The sequence below is a fragment of the Saccostrea cucullata genome, unplaced genomic scaffold (genome assembly GCF_032062105.1).
Source record: "Saccostrea cucullata isolate Sc308-1 unplaced genomic scaffold, CSIRO_AGI_Scuc_v1 ctg14542, whole genome shotgun sequence".
Lineage (NCBI taxonomy): Eukaryota > Metazoa > Mollusca > Bivalvia > Ostreida > Ostreidae > Saccostrea > Saccostrea cuccullata.
In genome coordinates this window covers 1-14,562 of record NW_026919073.1, presented here as the reverse complement: position 1 = coordinate 14,562, position 14,562 = coordinate 1, and the positions used below count along the sequence as shown (strand labels likewise).

At 29.7% G+C, this 14,562-nt stretch overlaps 1 protein-coding gene and 1 long non-coding RNA gene across 2 annotated transcripts; one reads left to right on the top strand and one right to left on the bottom strand.

Moving 5' to 3' along the window:
• Positions 1–482: 482 nt before the first annotated feature.
• Positions 483–14,164, bottom strand: LOC134278869 (cell division cycle protein 123 homolog). The gene is made up of 11 exons (XM_062761173.1): positions 14,073–14,164; positions 13,222–13,276; positions 12,799–12,837; positions 12,118–12,213; positions 11,780–11,886; positions 11,151–11,284; positions 10,799–10,921; positions 10,560–10,588; positions 10,115–10,234; positions 1,338–1,469; positions 483–1,033 (listed from the first exon to the last, which is right to left on the bottom strand). The coding sequence occupies exons 1-11, from the start codon at positions 14,162–14,164 to the stop codon at positions 974–976; spliced, it is 987 nt and encodes a 328-aa protein (XP_062617157.1). The 3' UTR covers positions 483–973.
• On the top strand, positions 4,961–8,196 carry LOC134278879 (uncharacterized). Its single transcript, XR_009994541.1, has 3 exons — positions 4,961–5,209; positions 7,919–8,016; positions 8,123–8,196. It is a non-coding gene; the product is annotated as an uncharacterized LOC134278879 (long non-coding RNA).
• Positions 14,165–14,562: the final 398 nt, after the last annotated feature.

Here is a 14,562-nt window from a genome sequence, read left to right as displayed (position 1 = left end):
TTTAGTGCATAGTTACTAAAATTATTTCTCATCTGACCAATTTTCGTAATTTTTGGTCATGTTGTCAAAAAATTTTCGAATATTATGCTACCCTGCGTTTCTTTTTCCTTTCAGTATACAATATCCCAATCTTTTAGGAGACTCAAAAACCCTCGGAATCCACTTCTCACATACAATTATATCCTGTATATATAACATACATTTTCGGCTTGGTTGGCAATGAGTACTTCAAACTCATATATGCTGAGTTAACTTACTAGTGCCTTCTTTTCTTGACTGAATATGACAATTTAAACCAAAAGCCAAGCTTGTCTCAGAGAAAAAAAATTGACTATAAAAATTCATTCAAGAGCTTTCTCTAAGATTGGTCAAAGATAAAAAACTAACTGAACTCTTCGTTTTATTTTTCATTATCATTTCGTTTAATATGTCTAAGATATATATTCATTTATTAAATTTCATTTACAAATACCTTAAATATTGATCTAAAATTACAAGGACATGGAGAGCTCAAAAAATTTATACGTCTCAAACTGTACTGACTATTTTAAACTTAGATTTTAAAGTTAGTACATGTAAATCTTAGAAAATATTTTAAAGTATAAAAATGTTTTTGTGAACATCTTTAAATGAAACATTATTTTTCAGCCCTGTACAAAACTATAATAAAATACAAGAATGACATTCAACGAAAACATTGTGTAAAAACAAGTTGTGAATATCAATTCGCAAGTGAAGATATTGTATCTGAAAATGATCTTCATGAAGCATTAACATATGATTGTACAAAATGCACCTTCAACTTGCATGAAATATGAAGTCTCTACGTAAAGAAAAAAAATGCTGCCAGAGGAAATATTTACACGTACATGTAGGAAGAGTGTGAACCTCTGTCAATGTAACACAATCTGAATATATTGTATTCATGGAGAATTTGGCACTGTAAATTTTTCAACCTTATATAGAGAGAATATCATGTCTGTTGGTTTTCTGTTTCTTCCTCAGATGAAGAATCTTCTTGCTGCTGTTGTCTCTGTTTTTTTAAAAAAAAAACAAGAAAGTTTAAATTATGAACATTTTTGTTTATAATACTATGGAGGAAAGGAAGCATAGCGACATCTGTTTGACTACTTTGTTCATAAATCGTGTTTATATAATTAAGGTGCACTTCTACGTTTCATGTACTACTCATTTAAACCAACATTAATGTATACATGTGAAGTCACAAGCTCTGATCCTGTACATTGCAACTACATTTAGTTTGGCATGGGTGGTGTTAACAAGGATCAACTCATTTTGCGATTCATATCAAATTTTTTTTTCGTAGGTTAACTCACAAGTTTCAGGAGGTCTACAAGTTTGCTGGCATCTGTTCCTGTGGCCAAGTCTAGAATGTCTCTGGGAACCCCGAATGTTGAAAGAGGGTTAGGCTGAATACCCCCGGAGTTTTTGTACCTGAACACTGGATGCTAGAAATTAAAAGGAATTTCAGGGTTGTTAGCATGTTGACACCAATTCCCTGTAAGGAGCAAAAATGCTTGGTCACCCAGTACATGTGTACCATGGAATTTTATTTGATCACTATAATATCAAACAGTGTTCTGTATAGAGACTATTGGTTTGTAAATTTTAGACGGCATTTCCTTGGTTTCCATAGCAATGATTTTGAAATAATTTTCTATGATCGAAATGACCCGATTGTCATCACCATGCAAAATAATCCCATGCTTTCTAAATAAACGAGAGTTAAGAAAATAACATGGGTTAAAAGAGTACAGTTTTTCTTGTTTTCACATTGGTAGATGAATTTAAGACGAAAATCCATTATGGTAGGAAAAAAAATTATGAAAAAGTAAAACAAATTCATCAGAATTTTTTAAAGAGTGAAGATAAATCCCAAACGCAGATATCCTCATATTTTGTTTAAGCGATCTCTAGAACATTGGTACAAATGCCAAAATTAAATCCTCGCTAACGTTAGAATATATGCTTATATAACGATACTTAAAACACTCGGATATGTAAAATTTAGAGTGTATGATTATGATTATTAATTGTGTATTTTGTTTTACTTCCTTTTCTAGTCTTTTTTACTCACATAGCTACGTCACATATAACGTCGATGTATTTTTTCTCTAGCAGTGAAACATATGGAGATAAAGAACAGTATACAAGATCAAAAGTCCATAAAGCAATACAAAATAGGAGCATAAAAATAAGTGTCGATCAATTGCAATTGTTAACAATAGAAAAGACTCATGAATTTTAAGACGATAATAATTATGTACTATAACAAGGAAGTGATGCTTCCTAATATGGGAAGTAACGTCGTGTGAATTTATTTGTTAAAATGCACAAACCCACGACATTCTGTGTAAAATGATACATGTATATATAGAATAAAATCTATAGAAATTTCTTTATTTTCTTTTTTATTTCATAATTTCATTAAATCTAGCGTTTTTATTTATTCATTAGTTATTCATTTTTTGCTCATTTTAGACAATTATTAATCTATTTTTTTTTTACTTTGAAATGATTCTATTTATTTCTTAATTTATGTAGTCTTTTTCTTTCTTTCTTTAAGAATTAATTTTATACATGTATATTCATTTATTTATTGTAAAATAGAAATTTAAAATGATTTGAATCGCCATCCCTTTAAACTATTTTTTTAAAATGTGTTTTTTTAAAAGATATATAATAATCAAATGTTAAAAAGAGATGTTTAAGAAAACACGTGCAATTCTTTATCAAATGAAGTATATTAATGACAATATAGACAGATAATTTTCAATTTTCTTAGAAATTTTATTATAATAATGAATTCTAATAATGAATTTTAATAAGTGTCATGGTGTCTTCAGAACGTCACGTAATGACAACTTTTAAGCACTAAAGTTTTACATTTACTTAGAAAAGATAATTAATATCTTTTGGGGTCATCATTTGTAAAAGGTGTGGGTTTTTTTCTTAAGGAACATTTCCTTAAATTCATGTCATCTTATTCATTAGTGGTGGTGGAAAATTGCTATAAAAACAGAATCATTTTATTAAAAAATCACAAACTGAAGAAATTGTCTTCACGAGTAAGTACCTATGCTTTTTCCCCACCATTAAATAATATTTAAACCGATTTTTTTATTATATATATAAATGCTTATATTATATACGAGTAATTGAAAAAGTCAAGCACCCTATCAAATCTTTGATTACGAGAAGAAAATGTTTCAGAAATCAGTCTTTTTCTTTGCTTTATTTGATAAATTCATTACTGAAATTATGGTTTTTACCAGCAGTGACAGAGGGTTTTTAAAAGAAATAATTTTTTAATTAAAATCTATTTAATGGGACATGGACATAGTTTCAACTGAAGTTTTTAAACCAATTTTAATGCTTATCATTCCTAACCAAGGCATCATCTAATGATCAGCAGAAATGTGAACATCATTTATTGATTAACTAACAAGATACAGAACTTAAAGTTTTTCAAAATGTAAACAAGTCTCGTGCCTTGTTTTTTGTTTACATATAGAAAATATCATATTTATAACAAAACGACATTTGGCTAAAAACTAAAAATTATTTAACTGTATTAATAATTAACTTCTTTATTGATATTATCTGCTTTGAACGAACATACAGCTCAACGCACTTTTTAAACTCACATGGTTTTTCGCACAAATTAAGGTCACATTTTTATTATGCAAAATTGTGTAACGTGAAAAAAATATATGTTTTAAAAGTAATTAAGACTTCGTTTTGATCTTATTCTAATACTTTTAACATAATTCACACATAATATCGGTAGGATTTTTATATGCTCTTGGATGATAGATTGTGACAGTTCCCAAATGATTTTTTTCATAGTTTCTCGTAAATGCAGCCGTCTTTGCATCCGTTTTTGCATCCGTTCATTTTAAAGCATACCCTTGCCTTGCATAGACACAGAAACACTGCAGTTCATGTTACTTCTGTATTTTCCGTACCTTTATATGTCACTAAGGCGCAAGATGATATAATTATTTTTCATCTGTTCGACTGCTTTCCATGTTAAAAAGACGGCATTTTTCTTATTAACTTTCTGAAATCTAGCATCATCAAAGATACCTTTCAACGAAAACTTTCAAAGTTTCAGACCATAAATGTAAAAGAATTTTCTTTTCAATAGTTACAATTTACTATGTTGAAAGACAAACAATACTTTATTATTCTATCCTTTGACATGATTTCTTTATGCAGTTTTGTCATTTTTTAGAGATGCATTTCGACAAAACCAAGACAAATATGGAAAAAGTGCAATGTATTTAGTAAAATACTAATCTGTAAGACGTTAATTTGAGCATTTCAACTAAATAGTATCAAGAAAAGCTCGAATGATTAATTTGTGAATACCTATGGTAGAATCATACACATGTAACATCATGCATGTGTACAAACAAATTCCCTTTAAAATCATCGAGTTTTAAAACTTAAGATAATGATTTTAGAGAATATGCACCAGTATCATGAAATAATTAAGAGTGTTATGTCTAGTAGTGAAGCTCGATAATCTTACGTTTTATTGCAAGAAAAATGTGACCTTAATTTGTGCAAAAAAAAAAAAACATGTGAGTTTAAAAAGTACGTTGAGCTGTATATTAATCTATGTATACAAAATATGACACGGACCCTGTTTACAAAACAAAAGTTTAGAGCTCTAAATCTGTCTTGTATCTCGACAGCTGAAGTTCAAATTTTTGATGATCATTACAAAGACCTCAATTAAATATTTGTAAAAATGGGGAAAAAATTGAAAAGGTTTAGCTGAAACTGTGTCTATGCCCCTTTAAAGCTTCATCGTGATCATTTTGTCACTACCATTTTGTAAATACAGTGTATAAATGTAATCATAAATATTCTAATTATACATGTAACAGAACTATCCAGTGTGTAACAAAAAACATTCAATATTTATATATAAAAAAAACATCAATGCCGCATGGGGAAAAAATTTCAAAAGAAAAAACGAATCTCACAACTCTATCTTAAGTTCTAATAAATTCATAAAATTAATCTTAAAAATCATTTACTTTAATTTCTTTCTCCTCTCTGTTTCTAAGGTATCCGATATAATGGCAGCCATGTTGAACGCCCTACTGCTAGTTATTGTTCTGATACTTAGCATTTCACTTGCTACAGCAGATGACGAAATCGAAGTTCTTCCAGTGTGAGTAAAGATCAAACATGTTTTTTATATTTTGGTTCTCTTTGTAAAATAATTAAAGAGAAATTTAAAATCCTATTTTCCACCAAAGAAGCAGTATTTTCTTAATTTCTTTCTTCAAACTGAGTTTTTCTTTGATTACTCAGATTGTTTTGAGAGCGCGGATTTCCTCTCATATATAGAAAGTTTACCTGCATCGGAGAAAATGTTCTTTCATGAAAGTTCATAATTATTGAAATAAAAGGAAAAGCTAAAGTATCGGAGTACTAATAGGTTACCCTAACAAAAAAGAACTACAAAAATTTTTATAATTAATTAATATACCTCAAATGTTCCTCTATAAAAATAAATATATGCCATAAAACTATTTCCCTGAGAAGGTACTATTATATGCAATGACGTCTAAACATTTTGACTTGGGATGTCGAAATCAATTTGGAGTTATAGCAAAAAGAAGACTATGATAAATCTTTTAAAAATCTGTGATTTTTTAAAATTATTTTTGAAACTTGTTGTTATTGATTATTAAGTTTTATCTATAGTAGATCAAAAGTTTTTTTATTTAGTATATCAACGTCAATTTAGTATGAAATTGTGGGCAAATACAATTTATCATTAAGTCAAATGCTGAATGATGTTTGTTAGAGCTTAATTTACACATTTAATTGTTGATGAGTTTTTCTGTTAATTCCCGATCAAGACAAGTGGCGTATAATGGATTTGACCAGTTGTCAAAAATATATATATCAGTAGGTTTGTTATTTTAAAAAAAACCCTCTAATTCTTCAGGAAGGTTCTATACCAAACTTCCATAGTCCTTAAATTGTCAAAGTACATGTATTTACTATAGTTTACCATTGTAACTTTTTGGAGGGGTAGCAATGATAATGCACACATTGTCAAGTATACTACACTAAGAAGCATACATTTGTATATCGTTTTTTTTTTTTTTTATTTCAATGACTGGTGTTGCCATGGTTAATAAAAATAGAAATTTCTATGAAATATTTTCAAAATACATGTACATGTACTACTCTTCCTACAGTTTTCGTCTGATTTCAATGTAACTTGGCACACAAATAGACTTCACTATTACAGATACATAATTCTGTGTATCAATTTTTTTATTGGATAAATGGTGTTGCCATGTTTTCTAAAGCTAGAAATTTCTTTGAAATATTTTCAAAATGCTACTCAGACAGTTTTGGTCTGATTTCAATAAATTATGTCAAGAAAATGGCTAAAACCAATCACCATTTTTTTCATTTATTGCTGTTGCAAAGTTTCAAGTTCAAATGCTACTCTTCTCCTTCGTTATAAGTGGACACCAGTAGAGCTACAGTCTCGTCAGAGACTTCTGGTTTATGATCTTAATGTTCTTACTGAGATTCCAAAACGATAAAAATTGCTCATTTATATTTTTAAAAAATAAATTTTTGTCAATGTACACATGTATTTTGAAAAGAAATGCTACAATATCTCAATTTTTCTGTTCATATTAAGGCATTTCTTTTGCAAAGAACTATGACTCTTCATGGTAGGGTGCTTTACAGCTCATAAAATGAATTTTAAGAACTTAAAAAAGTAATAAAAAATTCTTAAGTTGAAATCAATTTAAAAGAACTCTTTTTATACCGTACTATCGATTTTCCGAGAGGGTTTCTTTTACTTTGTACAATGACATTAGATTTGCATCAAAACAAAATATACAAGAATTTGAAAACAACTTGGTAAAATGTATGCAGAAAGCTCTGGTCGAGAAGCAAAGACCATATACATGTATGTAATTTGTGATCTATTGGAGAAAATGTGGATTAATCATATCTACCGGTTTTATTGTCTTCTTTTTTTTCACTGGAGACAAGCAGCTGTGCCCTTATGTGCCCTTATGCCTCTGATATTCTAGACAAGTCCACATACATGTAATACAAATATCAGTACATGTACATTGTATATAAACAACGATTGTTTAATGAACATGACATTATGCACATGTATAGCATTGACAGCTCTGCTGGCATATTTCCCATTATGCCAGCAGAAGAATTGCTATTTATAACACCATGTTCATTGAATAATGCTGCTTATTTCTGAATAATTCACCTTATAAGGATAAATATTAAACAGTTATTGACTGGGTATGAGGGCAACATATGATTTGTTGGACCTGAAGGTGAAAATGTTGCCCGAGGCCGCAGGCCAAGGGCAACATTTTCAACTTCAGGTCCAACAAATCATATGTTGCCCGAATCCCAGTCTATTACTGTTTTGTTATATCCTTCACTGCTCACTTAAGAGTGATCGATTTAATCAATACACGCTATATTATCAATTATTTTGTATGGAAAATTATGGCTTCTTCAGTAAATATAACACATCAAGCTAAGAAAGAAAAAAATCAATTAAATATCTTTTGTATCACAAAAATTATTTATCACAAAATATACTCTTTCCTTCTTCCTTACCTAGCTGTTAGCAACAACTCTTGTAGCCCTTAACTTCGGCTATTTTCGCGTCGCCGATATTTCACGATGATTAATTAATTGTGACGTAACAGACGAGTGACGTTGCGGTCTAACAATTCTTATGTAAGACCGGTCAATAGTGAAATTGTTAGACCGACGTAATAAACAGTTCTTTTGTTGGACTTTTTAAAAGTAATAAATATATAGAATGATATTTATAAGGGTATAACAAATCTATATATTACAGCGATGAAGGCAACTGGGTCCTGAACACAAGTCTTTGGAACGTTTTGAGAGGTTCAGTGGTGGAATAGCACTCAGTGGAGGATTTACTGATTTGTCCAGGTAACAATTCACATGAGCCACAATACCGTTTCCATTTTATTTACTTGCAGTGAAAATTATAGCTATTATAATAATTATTATATGCATTTAATTTTTTTTATTTCAGATTCATCCATGAGGACTTCTTTTGATCGACATATCTAAATAATTTTTGTTATCAAATGTTTAAATAAATGGGCAAATTTTAACTTTTTATTTCTATTTCTTTTGTAATGTGTATTTGAAAGTCTGAATAGCATCAAGATAATTTCCTATTCAAAGAGCCATAGCTGTGTTACCGACGATATGGCTGACTCAAGTATTTAAATGGAAATCACCTGTTTCTATTTACAGATACAGTTAATTCTCGATAAACCGCCACCTTTTGTTATTTAGAAATCATGGCGGTATAACGAATTTGGCGATGAATTGAATTTCCCATCTTCTGGAAAACAAGAAGTAGAGTTACCGTTCTTAGAAATACCATTTAGCCTTTCTATTCTTATTATTACATGTACATGTTTATAAAAACATATTTCTGATAAAAAAAAAATAAATCAAGTTATTTTTTTAATGTAAAAATTCGCTATTTAAAACAAAATGTTCAGTTATGAAATAAAAGACAAGTACATGTGTGTGCATTTCAGGTATTCTATTGAAAAAAGTTGCCGATAATAAGTAAAATGAATTCTTGAATAAATTTATTGTTTACGGCAACATTGTTAATTAAACGTTCACATTTTATACCGTAGAATTATTTTTTTTTCAGCAAACTTTGCATTGTTTAAATCAGAGGTCATCTAAATAACATAGTTAAAGTTATCGGCGTACTTTAACAACGACCCCGCTTTCGTGGCGAAGCCGTGACTAAATGATTTTTATTAAACAGAAAACAAAATTATAATAACAGTTCATGTTAAAATTGTTGTTTATTTAGCTCTTGTTTAATTACTTTAAAATTGCATACATGTACCTTGTCTGTCTTTGCATACTTTACATCAGGGACAGTGTCAACCAATTAGCCGTGCTTCACTGACCACACGCACCTGTGGCGGTATATCGAGATACTTGACACTTAAAAATGGACGTTTGTTTTGAAAACAGGGTGGCGGATGGCGGTATGCGAATTTGGCGTTATAAAGAGAATTTTATATAGCAGGAAAAACGTTCTTGGGAAATCATGGCGGTATTGCGAAAATGGCGATGAATCGAATGGCGATAATTCGAGAATTGACTGTACATGCACCTTTTCAATTCAAGATCAACCTACATGTATGCAATCATATTAGGACCAGTGTTATATTTTCATAGTTGCAAGTTTGTTATATGACAATCATTTTACTTGTTCAATACTCTTATTCGAAACAAGATTTTTAGAAAATTTTAAAAATAAAACAAGATAGCAGCTACGACTTCGGGTCATTAAAATAGTTTTGGACTGTTTTTTCCCAAGATACTTTCAAAGTGTAATGTTGTATTATATATCTCTTACATCATTTATACATGTATTACAAAATAATAAAAAGAAAACATAGGAAAAATGCACAGAGAAAAAAAAATAAAAGCATAAAAACACACCCAGTGAGACTCGAACTCATGATCATTATATCTACAATCCCGCAATCATACCACTATGCCACAAAGTCATTATAATTGCTGGGATAAATTTAAGACAGATTGTTGAATCTTAAAATAATTTTGAGAAGAAAAATTAAATACATATTTTCATCATTTTCAATATGAAGACCAACTTTAACCAAAATTACAGTATCTAAATGTAATGAAGTGCAGTCATATCCACATAAAATTACTCAGAAGTTGTTTTTCTGGTTAAGGGTAGTCTTTTCCTACAGTTTGTCATTGTCATTGGGGTACCTCAGTATTTACTATATTCTCCATATAAACTGACCGATTCTTATATGTATCATGTAAGGGAACTATTAATATTTGAATATTATATTTGTATGATTTGCTTGAGGGAATGTATAAACTTTTGTTGTATGACAAAATTTTGGTTAAACAATGTATTTCAAATATCACTACTTGAGTAGGCGAAAGTGACTATCAAATGCGCTATGGCTCTTTCTCGGACTCTATACCTGTAAACATTAATTATTACCTGTGTATCGTTGTCTGTGCCTTTGAGTTCTGAGTCACTATCCGTCAGCTCATCCCATGTAAACATTAATCCATCTGTCACTTCTCCAAAGGGATTGAAGTCTAACAAGAGTAGCTTCCCCTATAAACACAGTCTAGGGATAAAAATCTATAATACAAACTCCCCAACCACCAACTTATATCAATGGTGAATTAAATTAAGTGGATATTTATTAATTCAATAAGGAATATTTATGATTTTGTTTCATTCAGCTATTCAATAAATCAATGATTGTTCTAAATACTGCAAGTTTAAGTATTTTCTATTGATTTGATCTCTCGAAAAATTTTGGGAGTAGAAAAGTATGTTGCAGAACTGTTACACACATATAATGTATCATACAATAGGTATATATTCTTTCAGTTTGTTTATTCATACATGATTTAATTATGATTGTTATACACACCTGATCTCTTCTGTACACATCAAATACATCTGCAAAGAAAATCAACACAAAACATGTGTTATATCGGTTCTATGTACATTCATATTTCTGTTTCTGTATTAATTGTGTTGCATTAAAGCAGATCATGTGTTGCTTTAAAGCAGTTAATGCTTTTAGTTGCAAACAATTAGGAAAATGTATTTTTTATTATTTTTTTAAAAATTATATATGCATTTCTAACAAATGTTGTAAATACTTACAATTTTCATTAGGAAATTTCAAACTGACCAAGTGATAAAAGAATGACTGTATGTCTGATAAAATATCCTCTTTTTCCTGTCTGAAGAATTCATAATAAGCAGTGTGGTTTCTTTGACATATGGCTGAAAATGTACAGGCGAAATATTAACAGCAAATTCATGAATTTAAAGCCGCTTTAAAGGAAAAATAAATAAATACATAGTCAATAACTTATTGGCTTTATTATCATATTTCAGCTTGTTCATTATTTTTTCGGAGAGTTAAAATATATTTGAAGAATAACATTTCTATCACTCTTTATGTTTTAAGACGAAAGAAATTATAGAAAAAAAAATCATGTAAAATTCTTACCTATTAGCTTGTTATTCCGTACAAAACACCTGAATTCATATCCTGGGTTTAGGTCCTGCCATTTCCTTAATATTAAGCTGTATCCTACATTAGCTTGATCACCATTCTCATCAAAGTCTTCACAATGTATGAACCTTGCAATGTCAAAAAAGAAAAAAATACTAACTATGCATGAAATGCAGTCACTTAATATACACGTACAACATGCTGTTGCTAACAACGTGTTGCAATAATGATTTTTTTTTTCTTTGAAATATAAGATTGAACAAATTAGAGAGGATTACATCATAGCAGCTTGCTTACAAAATATTTAAAGCTTCAGCAATTCAATTTCCTAAAACCTAAGTACAATTTTGTCAGTGATCAAAGGGGAATAACTCTGATATCATAATTTGCCAAAGACTGCCACTAAGAAGCACACACTCAGTGCTTGTCTTACCTGCTTAATAATTAAGTTCATAAATCTGGGGCAAAAAATAACTATTCTAAAATTTGATGTACTTAAAAAAAAACAGCTTCAAAAAATTAAAAAAAACTTTTAAGATTAAGCAGTTTGTGGCCTCTATCCCCTCACTTAACAGATACAAGTATGAAATAGGTACACTTTACATCAAGAGCATTTAACTTACGGTTGAGTGAGGTCATGGGTTATGAACTCTGAACTCTTCAGTAGTAAATACACATCACTAGGACAAGTGCATTTTAGACTTTTGTCAAAGGCTATCCACGTTGCATCCTAAGAAAATTCAGCAAAATGTGTTCCATCAGAGATCATTAATTCATGTGAAAAATATTTTTAAAAATGATGTCCTGGTAGGGATTTATCCACAGTCCAAATCAACTAAAAAAATTAGACAGTTAATTATTTTGTCACTTGTGAACATACTGAATGTTAACAAGATCGAAGTACAATATTATATACAGTTATATTAAACAACAGAATGAATTGACATGTACACTGTATTACCTTGGGAGAACTCCAGTTAAGTTTTGGGAACACTTTACCACCAAGCATTTTAATGGCCTTCTTTATGGCTGCATCAAAAGCTGGAAAACTTGGTGCCTGCATTAAAAAAAAGAGAAAATTTTTAAAAGAGAAAACTAAGTGAATCGATTCATAATACAGACTGGGTAAGATAAATAAAGAATATCTCATTGATGAGTACATGTTTATTCATAAAAAGAATGACTTAAAAATTAAGTTTCTTCAATTATAATTCCCCATTTTTATATTAAATAATTATATACTGTAAAAGCACAAATATTCGTGGGGGATTAAATTTCGTTTATTTCGTTGTTAACAAAATTCAACGAAATTAAATCCCACACGAAATTTTATTTGACTATATATTGGATAGGGTTAATTTTTAAACAACAAAATTGTGTTTGATGGCAGAACAACGAATAATGTCTACGAAAATTTATGCTTCTACAGTAATTTTAATTTTCTTAATTTACTTAGCCAAGTAGATTTACAAGTACAATGCTTTTCTCTTAACTAACAAGAACTGTATATTTATTTACAATATGTTTATCACAGAATTAGTAGTTATAACAATCATTATTATAACAATAATATAACAACAATAATCTGTACTGTATTTCTTTTGAGAATATACAAATATTTTTTCTACCAGTATATACTTACAGGTGCCTCTACTGAATCATCATCCCAGTTCACATCTAACTGCAATGTAAACATGTTACATGTAATCTTCTAAAAAATAATTACATTGCACATCAGATATTTTGAATATTCATGTATGCAGTAAAAACTTGTTAATATTGACATTTTATTCACAAGCAAAATCTCATTATTTATTAAATCATGGTTTCTGTTCTAAAATGTGATAAAAACAATTATCTTTTATGCTTGATAATAATAAAGGTATTTCTGTTTCCAATCAAATATAAAGAATGCACATTTACAGAGCTCAAGAAATTGCTTTTGATTGTAGGCATAAAAATGTTGTAAGGTAGATGACTCTTACTTATATCTTTGCATTACCCCCTAGATACATAAACATGATAAAAAGCTGTTGTTTTCAATTGTTTAAAATTCAAGTTTTACCTCTTCTCCAACCCTGTCTTCATCTGAGTCCCTGTCTCCTGAAGTTATCAGACTCCTTAACATAGAAAAAAGCAACTCTGAATTCAATATACATGTATTTATATCACATAACAAACAAACAAGTTCCAGAACTTATAGTCTACATCTATTTCAAATTAAAAAGTATGAGATCAGTTGTAAGAGGCTATAGGGACTGAGATCTCTTTTGACCTTACAACAATTAAATTTTGATTTTTTTTAATTCTAAAGCATCATTTTTTGTCAATTGATGAGGTCATTTAGCCAGTTGCTAGTTCGTAGGAAAAACACTGCAGTTAGAGTATTCTCTCCGTTAGAACTGTATAATTTAAAATGCTAATGAAAAAATATTCATCTGCTCCGCATGTCTAAGGTTATAATAATTCTTAAACTAATACAGTAAAACTTGTTTAGTATGAACACGGATATTGAGAATTCGCTGATATAGCAAAGTTTTGTTGGATCCCCAGCTATATAAATTTAACGAATTCCTTATATGGATTTAACAAATTATGGATCAGTGTTTTCCCTTTATTTCACAGTAAAAGGTTAGAGATCAGTTGTACCAGACTAGGGGCTGAGGTTTATGAAAAAAAAATCTCTGTGGACCTTGTAACAAATTTTTCCTTCAAACATGTCAAAGCGGCGTATTTGTCAATTGAAGCGGTCAATTTGGCCAGTTGCCGGTTCTTAGGGAAAACACTGTGGATATAGCGAAGTAACTTCATAGGTCCCAGTGACTTCTTTATAACAGAGTTTTACTGTGTATAATTACACATGTATCTAAGACCATCCAGGCTGTCTTTATAATGACACACAGTACATGTACCCACCCTTCTGGCAACACAACTCCATCTGTGTGTAAGTATTCCAAAAATTCTGCAGGTAGTGGTATCACAATACTGTAAATATAGAACTTCAACATGATTATACATTGTATGATATATATATATATATAAATTCAAGGATATTCAATGTCATGTATTAGAATTCTGAAAAATCTTCACAAATCAGAAATGTTGCCAATCATTATTTATTTGTCCTGCAGAAAAAAAGAAGCTTCACAGAAATGAATAAAGGGCTAATTATTACGGTCATACGCAATATAGTTTGAACTTTATTTGCCTCTTCCCCGGAGTTGGAAGATATCGAGTTCAACTAAATGAAGGACATGTGTCCATTATTTTTAATGTCTATATATGGATTTGTACACCTCTTCTAAAACTGTTTTTCGTGAAAAAAATCTGGAATCTAAGCTTTGTAATTTTTGTACATTTTGCTTTGAATAATGCAAAAATTAAAAAAAAAATATTTTCAAAACCC